Raw genomic sequence first — 15449 nt, 5'->3', positions numbered from 1 at the left:
TTGATTTCACACCATGCTGCAATAGTTTCACTAAGAAGCTTCAACAGTGTTTTTTTTTCAAGTTAAAAAACTATCTTTATATAAAAGCAACGTGTTTTTTTTGTCCTTTATGCAAGAAAGCAAGCAGCATGAAACGTTGATGTTATACGTGCAAACCTCCCTGAATATTAAAGAACTGTAATGTTAATGTAGTTGAAAGAGGGGGAAAAAAACAAAACGTGTGGGCGGCCTGCAAATGTACGCTTTGGACTGAAGGATGCCGCGTTTGGAAGCTGTGGGAAATATTTTTATTCTGCTTCAAATCACAGAGAATGTGATGATCGGACTGATACAAATGTACTTAAATGAGTAAAATTTAGTAATGAAGACACATTTATTTTTTCCGTGTTTGATCGGGTGGGAGGCGTTTGTCTAATGTGGTTAAAAATGAGGAAAAACGAGCTTTCCAAGTGTTCATGAAGGTATCCCAGGCTGTCAGCTGTAAGCAGTCGAGGAAGGTGAGTTCAGTTGCAGTAGGATTTCGGACCTGCAACGTCGTATCACCATTTACTTCCTATTCTCTTCAAGCAGTGCCCATTTAACAACTTTTATTCCTTTTTCCATTTTTTTTTTTACACGGATAAACGTTTGGGGGATAGATCTTTTATGGTCCTGGCCGAAGACTCCACGATGTCTCGCACGGACGAGGTTCACCGATTGACGGAAAATGTCTACAAGGTAAGGTGCTTCTAATGAATAAAGTTTGGTGGCGTAGATACTTTTTGACTTTAAGCAGACGTTTGCGCGTCGAATGTTAGCAAATGTATTTTAAAAAAACCGTGTTTTGACTAATGTAGCTAATAAAAGTGTTTCGACTATCCTGCAATGCGTTCATTGATCTCCTGGGTTACGAGCATGACTTGAATGGAGCTCCATTTGATGATTAAGACCCTATTTCCAATCTCAATCCACTTAGCCTGTTCCCACCTGTCCATGTGCACTACACCTGACACTGCTTGTTCTCTCTTGGATTTAAGGTGTGCGCCAATGTGCACAAATGAGAGACATTCCAGGAGTTAGTGAGTGTTGGACTCTCGGTGAAGGCTGGGCCTGATCCTCCCCTTCTCTGTTGCAACAAGTAAACAATTGCCCTTAAGCAATTCCAACATTCAAACCAGTTCTGCACAAAGGAGAAAGGAGAAAGAGTAACAAAAGCATATTTTTGTACCGAGTACTCAACATGTACACTCATATGTGGCTTTAAACTCACCTTTCGACCCTTTTTATTGAGCAGAAAAGGCTCGAAAGTCTACATAAACTTGTAAAGAACATAATGTCATGGCTGTCTTGAGTTTCCAATCATTTCTATAACTCTTTATTTTTTTGTGATAGAGTGATTGGAGCACATACTTGTTGGTCAAAAAAAAAATATTCATGTAGTTTGGTTCTTTTATGAATTTATTATGGGTCTACTGAAAATGTGAGCAAATCTGCTGGGTCAAAAGTATACATACAGCAATGTTAATATTTGCTTACATGTCCCAATAAGTTGCTTTTGGTAGCCATCCACAAGATTCTGGTTGAGTTTTTGACCACTTCTCTTGACAAAATTGGTGCAGTTCAGGTAAAATGTGTTGGTTTTCTGACATGGACTTGTTTCTTCAGCATTGTCCACACATTTAAGTCAGGCCATTCTAAAAACCTTAATTCTAGCCTGATTCAGCCATTCCTTTACCACTTTTGACGTGTGTTTGGGGTCATTGTCCTGTTGGAACACCCAACCGCGCCCAAGACCCAACCTCCGGGCTGATGATTTTAGGTTGTCCTAAAGAATTTGGAGGTAATCCTCATTATTCATTGTCCCATTTACGCTCTGTAAAGCACCAGTTCTATTCAATCAATCAATCAATCAATCAATCAATCAATGTTTATTTATATAGCCCTAAATCACAAAAGTCTCAAAGGGCTGTACAAGCCACAACGACATCCTCGGTACAGAGCCCACATAAGGGACGTTGATGTGAATGATTATGAGAAACCGCAAATGTGGGTAACCCCCCCTCTCTATGGGAGACCGAAAGCAATGGATGTCGAGTGACATAATATTGTGAAAGAACAGTCCTTAGTGGATCTAACATAGTAGTGAGAGTCCAGTCCATAGTGGGGCCAGCAGGAGACCCTCCCGAGCGGAGACGGGTCAGCAGCGCAGAGATGTCCCCAACCGATGCACAGGCGAGCGGTCCACCCCGGGTCCCAACTCTGGACAGCCAGCACTTCATCCATGGTCACCGGAGCCGGAATAACCCGGCGAGGAGGCAGAGGAGAAAAGAAAAGAAACAGCAGATCAACTGGTCTAAAAAGGGGGTCTATTTAAAGACTGGAGTATACAAATGAGTTTTAAGATGGGACTTAAATGCTTCTACTGAGGTAGCATCTCTAACTGTTACCGGGAGGGCATTCCAGAGTATTGGAGCCCGAATGGAAAACGCTCTGTAGCCCGCAGACTTTTTATGGGCTCTGGGAATCACTAATAAGCCGGAGTTCTTTGAACGCAGGTTTCTTGCCGGGACATATGGTACAGTACAATCAGCAAGATAGGATTGGCAGCAAAACAGGCCCAGAGCATAATACTACCACCACCACCCATACTTGCCAAACCTCCCGATTTTTCCGGGAGACTCCCGAATTTCAGTGCTCCTCCCGAAAATCAACCATTCTCCCGAATTTCTCCCGATTTCCACCCGGACAACAATATTGGGGGCGTGCCTTAAAGGCACTGCCTTTAGCGTCCTCTCTCACCTGAAAAGGAGGCTATTATATATGTCTCCGTTATCCATAGGTTTTATCTATAACCCATAAAGTAGGCAGGCACAAAAATGTTTCTCAGCGTGTGTTTATTCCAGCCGGCACGTTAATACACTGACACGCCACATCCGGATTCCCATCATGCATTGCTTCAAAACTACGGCAAGTAGTAATGTCCAAAAATATAACAGAGAGGAAGCAGAAGAACGAAGAAGAAACATGGCGACGACGAGTAAGAAGAAGAAGTACGCTTGCAAGTTCCAAAATGACTGGAAAAAATAATTGCAGTTCATCCAGGACAGCTCGAAGGGGAAGGGGTATGCTGCCTGCACATTTTGTAGATTAGACTTCTCCATTGAACACGGTGGCCGAATGGATATACTCATTCATGAACGGATTATTTATATATATATGTATATATATATATATATACAGTAACTAATCGATTAAAATCGGTTATAAAAATAGTTGCCGATTAATTTAGTCATCGATTCGTTGGATCTATGCTATGCGCATGCGCAGAGGCTTTAAAAAACAAACAAAAAAAACCCAATTTTTTTTTTTTTTTTTTTTTAATAAACCTTAATTTATAAACTGCAACATTTACAAACAGCTGAGAAACAATAATCAAAATAAGTATGGTGCCAGTATGCTGTTTTTTTTCTCAATAAAATACTGGAAAGGATAGAAATGTAGTTTGTCTCTTTTATCCAAATATTAATCGAAGTAATAATCGACAGATTAATCGATAATCAAATTAATCGTTAGTTGCAGCCCTAATAAATATATATATATATATATATATATATATATATATATATATATATATATACATATCCCGAATTCGGAGGTCTCAAGGTTGGCAAGTATCCCACCACCATGCTTGATGGTAGGTGTGGTGTTCCTGGGATTAAAGGTCTCACCTTTTCTCAACCTCAAATCATCAGCCCGGAGGTTGGGTCTTGGGCGTAGTTGGGTGTTCCAACAGGACAATGACCCCAAACACACGTCAAAAGTGGTAAAGGAATGGCTAAATCAGGCTAGAATTAAGATTTTTAGAATGGCCTTTCCAAAAGTCCTGACTTAAACAACAATGCTGAAGAAACAAGTCCATGTCAGAAAACCCAACACATTTAGCTGAACTGCACCAATTGTGTCAAGAGGAGTGGTCAAAAACTCAACCAGAAGCTTGTGGATGGCTACCAAAAGCGCCTTATTGCAGTGAAACTTGCCAAGAGACATGTAAGCAAATATTAACATTGCTGTATGTATACTTTTGACCCAGCAGATTTGCTCACATTTTCAGTAGACCCATAATAAATTCATAAAAGAACCAAACTTTGTGAATGTTTTTTTGTGACCAACAAGTATGTGCTCCAATCACTCTATCACAAAAAAAGTAGAAATGGTTGGAAACTCAAGACAGCCATGACATTATGTTCTTTACAAGTGTATGCAAACTTTTGACCACGACTGTACATCTCCCAAAATGATGCAGTGCACTTCTACTGAACCCACAATAACAAACCACAAAAATATTAGAAAATTTGAAAATTTTCTTCCAATGTGTCGTTGATGGGTTGAGATTTTCTTTGCCCTGATGTGGGATCTGAGCCGAGGATGTCTTTGTGGCTTGTGCAGCCCTTTGAGACACTTGTGATTTAGGGCTGTATAAGTAATTAATTGATTGATTGATTGATTGATTGATAAGTGCCCATTCAACACAGAAAGTTGTTTTTAAAAATCAAATTGTTCATAATATACCCCAAAATAAGCTTTATTTGTTGAAAGTGTTGAACAGACATCGTAGTCTCCAATTCATAATACCGGCCTCGAATTTTAACTTTTTAAGGTCAAGGCAAGTGTTGCTTTAAAGGAGGGCTCATATTTTAGGGCACCAAGGCAAATGTAACTGTTTTTTGTATTCATTATTAATATAAACTTGTCAGCTTTTTGTCATTTCATGGTGCCTTTATTGCTATTTTTACATTTTGATAGAGGGAGGTATTTTTTATATTTTTATTAATCTTTTTTTTAAGTCATGTACAAACCCCGTTTCCATATGAGTTGAGAAATTGTGTTAGATGTAAATATAAACGGAATACAATGATTTGCAAATCATTTTTAACCCATATTCAGTTGAATGCACTACAAAGACAAGATATTTGATGTTCAAACTCATAAACTTTATTTTATTTTTGCAAATAATAATTAACTTAGAATTTCATGGCTGCAACACGTGCCAAAGTAGTTGGAAAAGGGCATGTTCACCACTGTGTTACATGGCCTTTCCTTTTAACTACACTCAGTAAACGTTTGGGAACTGAGGAGACACATTTTTTAAGCTTCTCAGGTGGAATTCTTTCCCATGCTTGCTTGATGTACAGCTTAAGTTGTTCAACAGTCCGGGGGTCTCCGTTGTGGTATTTTAGGCTTCATAATGCGCCACACATTTTCAATTGGAGACAGGTCTGGACTACAAGCAGGCCAGTCTAGTACCCGCACTCTTTTACTTTGAAGCCACGTTGATGTAACAGGTGGCTTGGCATTGTCTTGCTGAAATAAGCAGGGGCGTCCATGGTAACAGTGCTTGGATGGCAACATATGTTGCTCCAAAACCTGTATGTACCTTTCAGCATTAATGGTGCCTTCACAGATGTGTAAGTTACCCATGTCTTGGGCACTAATACACCCCCATACCATCACAGATGCTGGCTTTTCAACTTTGCGCCTATAACAATCCGAATGGTTCTTTTCCTCTTTGGTTCGGAGGACACGACGTCCACAGTTTCCAAAAACAATTTGAAATGTGGACTCAGACCACAGAACACTTTTCCACTTTGTATCAATCCATCTTAGATGAGCTCAGGCCCAGCAAAGCCGACGGCGTTTCTGGGTGTTGTTGATAAACGGTTTTCGCCTTGCATAGGAGAGTTTTAACTTGCACTTACAGATGTAGCGACCAACTGTAGTTACTGACAGCGGGTTTTTGAAGTGTTCCTGAGCCCATGTGGCGATATCCTTTACACACCGATGTCGCTTGCTGATGCAGTACAGCCTGAGGGATCGAAGGTCACGGGCTTAGCTGCTTACGTGCAGTGATTTCTCCAGATTCTCTGAACCCTTTGATGATAATACGGGCCGTAGATGGTGAAATCTCTAAATTCCTTGCAATAGCTGGTTGAGAAAGGTTTTTCTTAAACTGTTCAACAATTTGCTCATGCATTTGTTGACAAAGTGGTGACCCTCGCCCCATCCTTGTTTGTGAATGACTGAGCATTTCATGGAATCTACTTTTATACCCAATCATGGCACCCACCTGTTCCCAACTTGCCTGTTCACCTGTGGGATGTTCCAAATAAGTGTTTGATGAGCATTCCTCAACTTTATCAGTATTTATTGCCACCTTTCCCAACTTCTTTGTCACGTGTTGCTGGCATCAAATTCTAAAGTTAATGATTATTCGCGCAAAAAAAAAAAGTTTATCAGTTTGAACATCAAATATGTTGTCTTTGTAGCATATTCAACTGAATATGGGTTGAAAATGATTTGCAAATCATTGTATTCCGTTTATATTTACATCTAACACAATTTCCCAACTCATATGGAAACGGGGTTTGTACATTTATAAGTACATGTAGATGCTGTATCAGGACAGATCCATTAAGAGTTTGAGCAGAAATGCAGTATAGGAATTAACGATACGCAATAAAACATGAACACAATGCTGCGTCACATGAATGTTTTTTAAAGTAATACTTTTGTGACATGAAAAAAAAAAAGTAATGTAAAAAAACCTACTTTTTGATATTAGTTATTATGGGCCCATTTTCTTAAAGTATGTAATCGACTATTGCCGATCATTCCTTTTTAATGTCAATCACAAAAGCCGATCCCCTCCGGCTGATACTTGATTTATTTTTGGTCCCTGGACTGACAGAGACAGCTAACCGTATATCCATACCAAATTAATCTCCGCCACTTGCATTGCGGCAAATCGAATGCAATTAAGTATCATTATCAAGTTACAGTATCGCTGGAGGATGAGGCTACACATTCACACCGAGTAAGAGCACGCTAGGAGCAGAGATAGGGAATAATTACCTGGACACAGGAGGACTTTGAGGGTAAAACCAAAGGATTTAAAAGACTAATAGGTAACGGTTTTTGCTTTTGTTAAGTCATTGTGTACTATTGACTTTGTTTTGCTCCAACAATTGTATGTTATAAATCAGAATAAGGGACTAAAGTTGAAATATTGTGTTGATATTGTTAAAATGTCAACAACGCCCAGCATAAATACTTTAAAACATTTGCAATCAAAACAAGTGATCGGTATTGGTATCGGCCAATGTCACTCATGGATGATTGATATCAGAATCAGCAATGTAAAACCCTGATCGAGTACCCCTATTTTTTTTTTATTTTAATCACCCATCCATCCATCCATCTTCTTCCGCTTATACGAGGTCGGGTCGCGGGGGCAGCAGCCTAAGCAGGGAAGCCCAGACTTCCCTCTCCCCAGCCACTTCGTCCAGCTCTTCCTGTGGGACCCCGAGGCGTTCCCAGGCCAGCCGGGAGACATAGTCTTCCCAACGTGTCCTGAGTCTTCCCCGCGGCCTCCTACCGGTCGGACGTGCCCTAAACACCTCCCTAGGGAGGCGTTCGGGTGGCATCCTGACCAGATGCCCGAACCACCTAATCTGGCTCCTCTCGATGTGGAGGAGCAGCGGCTTTACTTTGAGCTCCCCCCGGATGGCAGAGCTTCTCACCCTATCTCTAAGGGAGAGCCCCGCCACCCGGCGGAGGAAACTCATTTCGGCCGCTTGTACCCGTGATCTTGTCCTTTCGGTCGTAACCCAAAGCTCATGACCATAGGTGAGGATGGGAACGTAGATCGACCGGTAAATTGAGAGCTTTGCTTTCCGGCTCAGCTCCTTCTTCACCACAACGGATCGATTCAGCGTCCGCATTACTGAAGACGCCGCACCGATCCGCCTGTCGATCTCACGATCCACTCTTCCCTCACTCGTGAACAAGACTCCAAGGTACTTGAACTCCTCCACTTGGGGCAAGATCTCCTCCCCAACCCGGAGATGGCACTCCACCCTTTTCCGTGCGAGAACCATGGACTCGGACTTGGAGGTGCTGATTCTCATCCCAGTCGCTTCACACTCGGCTGCGAACCGATCCAGTGAGAGCTGAAGATCCTGGCCAGATGAAGCCATCAGGACCACATCATCTGCAAAACCACCAAACCAAACCAGATACCCTCAACGCATTGACTGCGCCTAGAAATTCTGTCCATAAAAGTTATGAACAGAATCGGTGACAAAGGGCAGTCTTGGCGGAGTCCAAACCCTCACTGGAAACGGGTCCGACTTACTGCCGGCAATGCGGACCAAGCTCTGACACTGATCATACAGGGAGCGGACCGCCACAATCAGACAGTCCGATACCCCGTACTCTCTGAGCACTCCCCACAGGACTTCCCGAGGGACACGGTCGAATGCCTTCTCCAAGTCCACAAAACAGGGTAGATGAGATCCGCCCGGAGTTCCTTAAGGCTCTGGATGCTGTCTTGGTTGACAAGACTCTGCAGCATCGCGTGGACACCGGGGGCGGTACCTCTGGATTGGCAGACCGGGGTGGTGGTTCCTCTCTTTAAGAAGGGGAACCGGAGGGTGTGTTCTAACTATCGTGGGATCACACTCCTCAGCCTTCCCGGTAAGGTCTATTCAGGTGTACTGGAGAGGAGGCTACGCCGGATAGTCGAACCTCGGATTCAGGAGGAACAGTGTGGTTTTCGTCCTGGTCGTGGAACTGTGGACCAGCTCGATACTCTCGGCAGGGTCCTTGAGGGTGCATGGGAGTTTGCCCAACTAGTCTATTTTAATCACGTTCAATTTAATTTCCTGTCATTTTACATTACAATACATAGTCCATTATTACATTATGAGTTTTAGGCTTTGACTGGGTTTACAATGTGGTATACAGTAAAAATAATTTAATTGGTTCTGGACGTAACTGCGAGAAATAAATCTTTGCAAAGTAGGGATCATTCATTATAAACTGAATTTTTTTATTTATTTGTTATTTGTTTACCACCTTTCTAAATATTTTTTTAACAATAAGAGAGGCCTCTCGACATGAAATAACACCCTTTTTATTCATTATTTCCAAGAATCACATTTTAAAAAGTTGGGTTTATTTTTAGGCCATCTTCAGCTTGTCTGTCTAAATTATCCTGCAAGAAAAAAATATGTTTTATTATAATGTTTATGCCAAATATTATACTTCAAGAATCATTTTGAATCGAGAATCATGATAAATCTAATCCGTATCAAACTGTCAAGCCAATAATCAGAATTCTGTAAGATTCCCATCCCGACATGCACTATATTGCCAAAAGTATTTGGCCACCCATCCGAATGATGAGAATCAGGTGTCCTAATCACTTGGCCCGGCCACAGGTGTGTAGAATCAAGCACTTAGGCATGGAGACTGTTTCTACAAACATTTGTGAAAGAATGGGACGCTTTCAGTGATTTCCAGCAGCGTGGAACTGTCATAGGATACCACCTGTGCAACAAATCCATATGTATTTTTAATATCTAATTTTTTTCCCGTTTTCGTTGTTTTACCTTTACTTAAATACGGTCTTATATTCGGAACAAATCACATTTACTAAAGTTAACAGCTCAGTTGTTTGTTTCATCTGACAACACATGGACAAAGATAAGACCGTCTGGAGGAAAGTTCTGTGGTCAGATGAAACAAAAATTGAGCTTTGTGGCCACAATACCCAGCAATATGTTTGGAGGAGAAAAGGGTGAGGCCTTTAATCCCAGGAACACCACACCTACCGTCAAGCGTGGTGGTGGTAGTATTATGCTCTGGGCCTGTTTTTCTGCCAATGGAACTGGTGCTTTACAGAGAGTAAATAGGACATGGAGACTGTTTCTACAAACATTTGTGAAAGAATGGGACGCTTTCAGTGATTTCCAGCAGCGTGGAACTGTCATAGGATGCCACCTGTGCAACAAATCCAGTGGTGAAATTTTGTCGCTCCTAAATATTCCAAAGTCAACTGTCGGCTTTATTATAAGAAAATGGTGGAAGGCTTTGGGAACAACAGCAACTCAGCCACAAAGTGGTAGGCCACATAAACTGACAAAGAGCGCATAGTGCAAATAGGTCGCCGACTTTCTGCACAGTCAGTTGCTACAGAGCTCCAGACTTCATGTCACCTTCCAATTAGCCCACGTGCAGTACGCAGAGAGCTTCATGGAATGGGTTTCCATGGCCGAGCAGCTGCATCTAAGCCATGCATGACCAAGTCCAATGCAAAGTGTGGGATACAGTGGTGTAAAGCACATCGCCACTGGACTCTAGCGCAGTGGAGACGCCTTCTCTGGAGTGATTAATCATGCTTTTCCATCTGGCAATCTGATGGACGAGTCTGGGTTTTGGAGGTTGCATTGTGCCGAGTGTGTAAGTTGGTGGAGGAGGAATTATGGTGTGGGGTTGTTTTTAAGGAGTTGGGCTTGGCCCCTTAGTTCCAGCAAAAGGAACTTTGAATGCTCCAGGATACCAAAACATTTTGGACAATTCCATGCTCCCAACCTTATGGGAACAGTTTGGAGCGGGCCCCTTCCTCTTCCAACATGACTGTGCACCAGTGCACAAAGCAAGGTCCATAAAGACATCGATGCCAAGAGTCTGGTGTGGATGAACTTGACTGGCCTGCTCAGAGTCCTGACCTGGACCCGATAGAACATCTTTGGGATGAATTAGAACGGAGTCAGTGTGTGCGCTTTTGGAAGAATGGCGGAAAATCCCTATAAACACACTCCGCAACCTTGTGGACAGCCTTCCCAGAAGATTTGAAGCTGTAATAGCTGCAAAAGGTGGACCGACATCATATTGAACCCTGTGGGTTAGGAATGGGATGGCACTTCAAGTTCATATGTGAGTCAAGGCAGGTGGCCAAATACTTTTGGCAATATAGTGTATATATTATATGTTAGTCATTTGTGTTATTGTAGTACTGCCATCATTTTTCTTTTTTGAGGGTAGGGGCTCCATTTCATGGATGAGTATTACGTTTCCAGCTGTACTTCCCCTAACTAAACTAATACGTCCAAGAGTGTATCTTCCCATTGCCCTTCAGGGAGTAGACATGTTTGAGAAAAGAGGTCAGATCAGCTGATGGATGGATATTTGGCTCTTTTTTTCTTCCGAGGCGATGAGGGAAGTCGGGTGCCTATTTCCATCTTCTGAATTGATGAAATAGCCCAAAGCGTGTCCGTCAGTCTGATGCCTTTCATTCTAAGGTGGATTTCTTGTGATTATTGATAGAATATAGTCCAATGTTGAGGGTGAAGGTTGCATGAGCTGTGTTCCACATGTCACACAGCCTTTTGACAGCTGCAGAGACGGCGGGGAGCTGACCCAGTGACATTTAAAGTCTTGACGTGTTTGCACTGAAAAGGCACTTTTTTAAGATTTGAATACAAGGACTTAGCTGGACTTAGTTTTTAGGGATCTTGCCAGTGACGTGCAGTCATTAAAGGCACCTGCCATCATGGAAAGAAAAAAAATGTAAAAATATTTTTTATTTATTTAATTGTTATATGTATCCAGTGATTATACTATAAAGTTATTTTCTATTTAACTTCACCCGTTTTAGATTATTTTTATTTAAAATCGCTGAATTTTCACATTTGCCGTTCAAATACTGAGAAGAGACGGTGCGGTGAACAGCAGCCAGTTGAGGCACGTCACTCAGTGCCTCAACATGGATTGCGGACTCGGCTAACTGCTGGTCTGATGTGCAGTGAGACCGTATTGCTATATGAATTATATTATACATTTCCATAGTTTAGTTAGCTGAGGTATATAATGTACAGTGTATTTTGTCAACAACCGTATGTGTGTAAAGTATTTCTTGTGCTGAGCGATCATAAAACGGCTGCAAAAGACGCACTGGCTGAGGCTCGCCTCCTGCACCCCCGCCGTAGAATGCACGGCCACACCTGACGGGAGTGTTATATCAACTAAAGCCCACACTTAATTCCACATGCAAGATTGAATCTATTTAAAAAAGTGAATTCATAAGAAGCCAAAAAGTGCAAAAACAATAATGTTCGTGTTGGAGGAGTTGTGAATGACTGCAGGGCCACAACATTAGGTACACCTGCAGACTGCAGGTGTATCTAATTCACAACTTCTCCAACACGAACATTATTGTTTTTGCACTTTTTGGCTTCTTATTAAATAACTTTTGTAACCTCTTTTTATGGGCTTTCCTCTTTGTGATGTTAAGTTCCTGTTATGCGCTGTTATACAGTATGTGCCTTGAGCTCTTATTTTGAAGGCGCTAAGAGCGGAAGTGACGACACGTTGGAGTGGAGCGGAAGTTTTTGAAAGAAGGTAAATAAAGTGGTCCTCGTGTAAACTGGAGCCTCCGTGTTTGTTATTTTGTAGTTTCATACAGTATAGGCGACATTTATAAACCCTCGGTTACACTTTTTTAAATAGATTCAATCTTGCACGTGGAAAGTTTAAGTGAGGGCTTTAGTTGATATAACACTCTCGTCAGGGATTGCATTAATCCAGCACAATAGCGGCCCATGGATTTATTTTATAAGTAAAGGTAAGACCCTAATAACGTTTTTTTTATTAAATGTGCTTTTTTGTGTGCTACAGTTTGTATGTGTAAAGTTAAAGTTAAGTTAAAGTACCAATGATTGTCACACACACACTAGGTGTAATGAAATTTGGCCTCTGCATTTGAGCCATCCCCTTGATCAACCCCTGGGAGGTGAGGGGAGCAGTGGGCAGCAGCGGCGCCGCGCCCGGGAATCATTTTTGGTGATTTAACCCCCAATTCCAACCCTTGATGCTGAGTGCCAAGCAGGGAAGAATGCTGGTATGAGCTTTTAAACATAACCCGTTAACTGCTGCCAATCAAATGGTGAATAAGATACTCTTTAGGGTTCATATGTTTGTAAATCTGACTGTGATGAAGTCAGTGCCTCACCAGCCATCAACCTCACCGCACGTCACTGGATCTTGGAGCTCTTTAATTAATGCATTTCCATCTAAAGTACCGAGTAGGAACTAGAGGAGGCGGGAAATAAGCGATTTTTAGATGCATCGCAATTCGGACATGGACGATTATTGAATCAATTAGTAAACGTCAGTAATCGATTTATTTATTGTAAATAAAGTAATGCAGACAGTCCTAAAATTTGACCGACTGCAACTTACCGCCTCACCGAGAGATCCGACCAGCTCCTTTTATTATAGCAAACTTATGTTCCAGTTTGCACACATTCTCATTAATTTAATAAATGTGGGAATTAATTTAAATGTGTCTTATTTCAAATGCTCTGTTTTTTTAAAGTTGCAAGTGATAAACTAAATTAAAAGTAAAACTGCATCAAAATACATACCGTATTTTTCGGACTATAAGGCGCGCTTATAGCTCGGTTGGTAGAGCGGCCGTGCCAGCAACTTGAGGGTTGCAGGTTCAATCCCCGCTTCCGCCATCCTAGTCACTGCCGTTGTGTCTTTGGGCAAGACACTTTACCCACCTGCTCCCAGTGCCACCCACACTGGTTTAAATGTAACTTAGATAGTGGGTTTCACTATGTAAAGCGCTTTGAGTCACTAGAGAAAAGCGCTATATAAATATAATTCACTTCACTTCACTTCATTTCATTGTCTCAAAACTCGACAGTGCGCCTTATAACCCGGCGCACCTAATGTACAGAAAAAAATTGTGGTTGTGCTTACCGACCTCAAAGCCATTTTATTTGGTACATGATGTAATGATCAGTGTGACCAGTAGATGGCAGTCACACATAAGAGATACGTGCAGACTGCAATATGACTTGAGTAAACAACACCAAAATTGTATATGTTCCATTGAAAATATAGCACATTACACACGGCGCTCAAAAATCTATCAAAATGTTTTAGTACGACTTTGGTAAGCTATGAAGCCACACCGCTTGATGGATTGTACTGTGCTTCAACATAGGAGTATTATTATGGTGTGTATTAGGTAAGACATATTATCTGACGTTTTGTTTCGCAATATTATGCAAAAGCAACTTTTCTTACTTTCTCGTACCTGCTGATCTGTATTTGGGATTTGCATAAGTCCTGAAAAATTGCATAGTCGATAAGCTTCTTTTTTTTTCTCTATCTTCTTGTTATTGGACATTCATCCTCCGCTGTTGCCATTTCTAATATGAAGTAGTGTAAAGTTCTTACTTATATCTGTCAGTAAAACCACTAGGCCTACTCAGTGGCCTAGTGGTTAGAGTGTCCGCTCTGAGATCGGTAGGTTGTGAGTTCAAACCCCGGCCGAGTCATACCAAAGACTATAAAAATGGGACCTATTACCTCCCTGCTTGGCACTCAGCATCAAGGGTTGGAATTGGGGGTTAAATCACCAAAAATGATTCCCGGGCGCGGCACCGCTGCTGCCCACTGCTCCCCTCAGGGGGTGAACAAGGGGATGGGTCAAATGCAGAGGACAAATTTCACCACACCTAGTGTGTGTGTGACAATCAATCATTGGTACTTTAACTATAACTTTTAAACTCGCCATGAAAGCGCTAAAACATACCGGTGTAGTGAGTTATCATTATTCACTCAAGGAACTTTAGTTATTAGAGAGTTCCGGTCGGACGGTTTTTCACCGGACACATTTCCGGTGTTGTTGTTGTTTCCGAATGAGGAGATGCTGCTCCGTTATTGATTGAAGGAAAGTCTGAATGTCATTAAAACAGTTAGCTCCATCTTTTGACACTTCTTCCACCCCCGTCCTTGCACGCTACACCGCTACAACAAAGATGACAGGGAGAAGACGCTGCCGAAGGTGAGCCACGTAAATAACACCGCCCACAAAACGGCGCATCCGGAAGCGACTGTCAGAAAGCGGCTTTAAGATGATCTGTAAAACATAATCAAACACTGACTTAAAAAGGTCGAAAAACACAGACTTAAAAAGGTCGAAGAACACTGACTTAAAAAGGTTGAAAAACACTGACTTAAAAAGGTTGAAAAACACTGACTTAAAAAGGTTGAAAAAAACACTGACTTAAAAAGGTCGAAAAACACTGACTTAAAAAGGTCGAAAAACACTGACTTAAAAAGGTCGAAAAACACTGACTCAAAAAGGTCGAAAAACACTGACTTAAAAAGGTTGAAAAAAACACTGACTTAAAAAGGTTGAAAAACACTGATTTAAAAAGGTTGAAAAAAACACTGGCTTAAAAAGGTTGAAAAAAACACTGGCTTAAAAAGGTTGAAAAACACTGACTTAAAAAGGTTGAAAAAAACACTGGCTTAAAAAGGTTGAAAAAAACACTGGCTTAAAAAGGTTGAAAAAAACACTGACTTAAAAAGGTTGAAAAACACTGACTTAAAAAGTTTGAAAAACACTGACTTAAAAAGGTTGAAAAACACTGACTTAAAAAGGTTGAAAAACACTGACTTAAAAAGGTTGAAAAACACTGACTTAAAAAGGTTGAAAAACACTGACTTAAAAAGGTTGAAAAACACTGACTTAAAAAGGTTGAAAAACACTGACTTAAAAAAGTTGAAAAACACTGACTTAAAAAGGTTGAAAAAAACACTGACTTAAA

The 15449-nt window shown here is 41.4% G+C and overlaps 1 protein-coding gene across 4 annotated transcripts in view; it reads left to right on the top strand.

Moving 5' to 3' along the window:
* Positions 1-224: 224 nt before the first annotated feature.
* Positions 225-15449, top strand: part of LOC133615561 (BAR/IMD domain-containing adapter protein 2-like) — a 241580-nt gene continuing 226355 nt past the window's right edge. For 3 of the 4 annotated variants that reach the window (XM_061974243.1, XM_072915671.1, XM_061974242.2), the window contains exon 1: positions 518-717. In XM_061974243.1, the coding sequence (XP_061830227.1) occupies positions 646-717 (72 nt within the window). In that variant the 5' untranslated portion in view covers positions 518-645. Of the gene's footprint in view, positions 498-517; positions 718-15449 lie in introns of those variants that run through there. The other variant, XM_061974241.2, reaches the window with a different exon arrangement.

The sequence above is a fragment of the Nerophis lumbriciformis genome, linkage group LG22, assembly GCF_033978685.3.
Source record: "Nerophis lumbriciformis linkage group LG22, RoL_Nlum_v2.1, whole genome shotgun sequence".
Lineage (NCBI taxonomy): Eukaryota > Metazoa > Chordata > Actinopteri > Syngnathiformes > Syngnathidae > Nerophis > Nerophis lumbriciformis.
The sequence above is the reverse complement of the archived record's forward strand: the minus strand, read 5'-3'. Positions and strand labels throughout refer to the sequence as shown.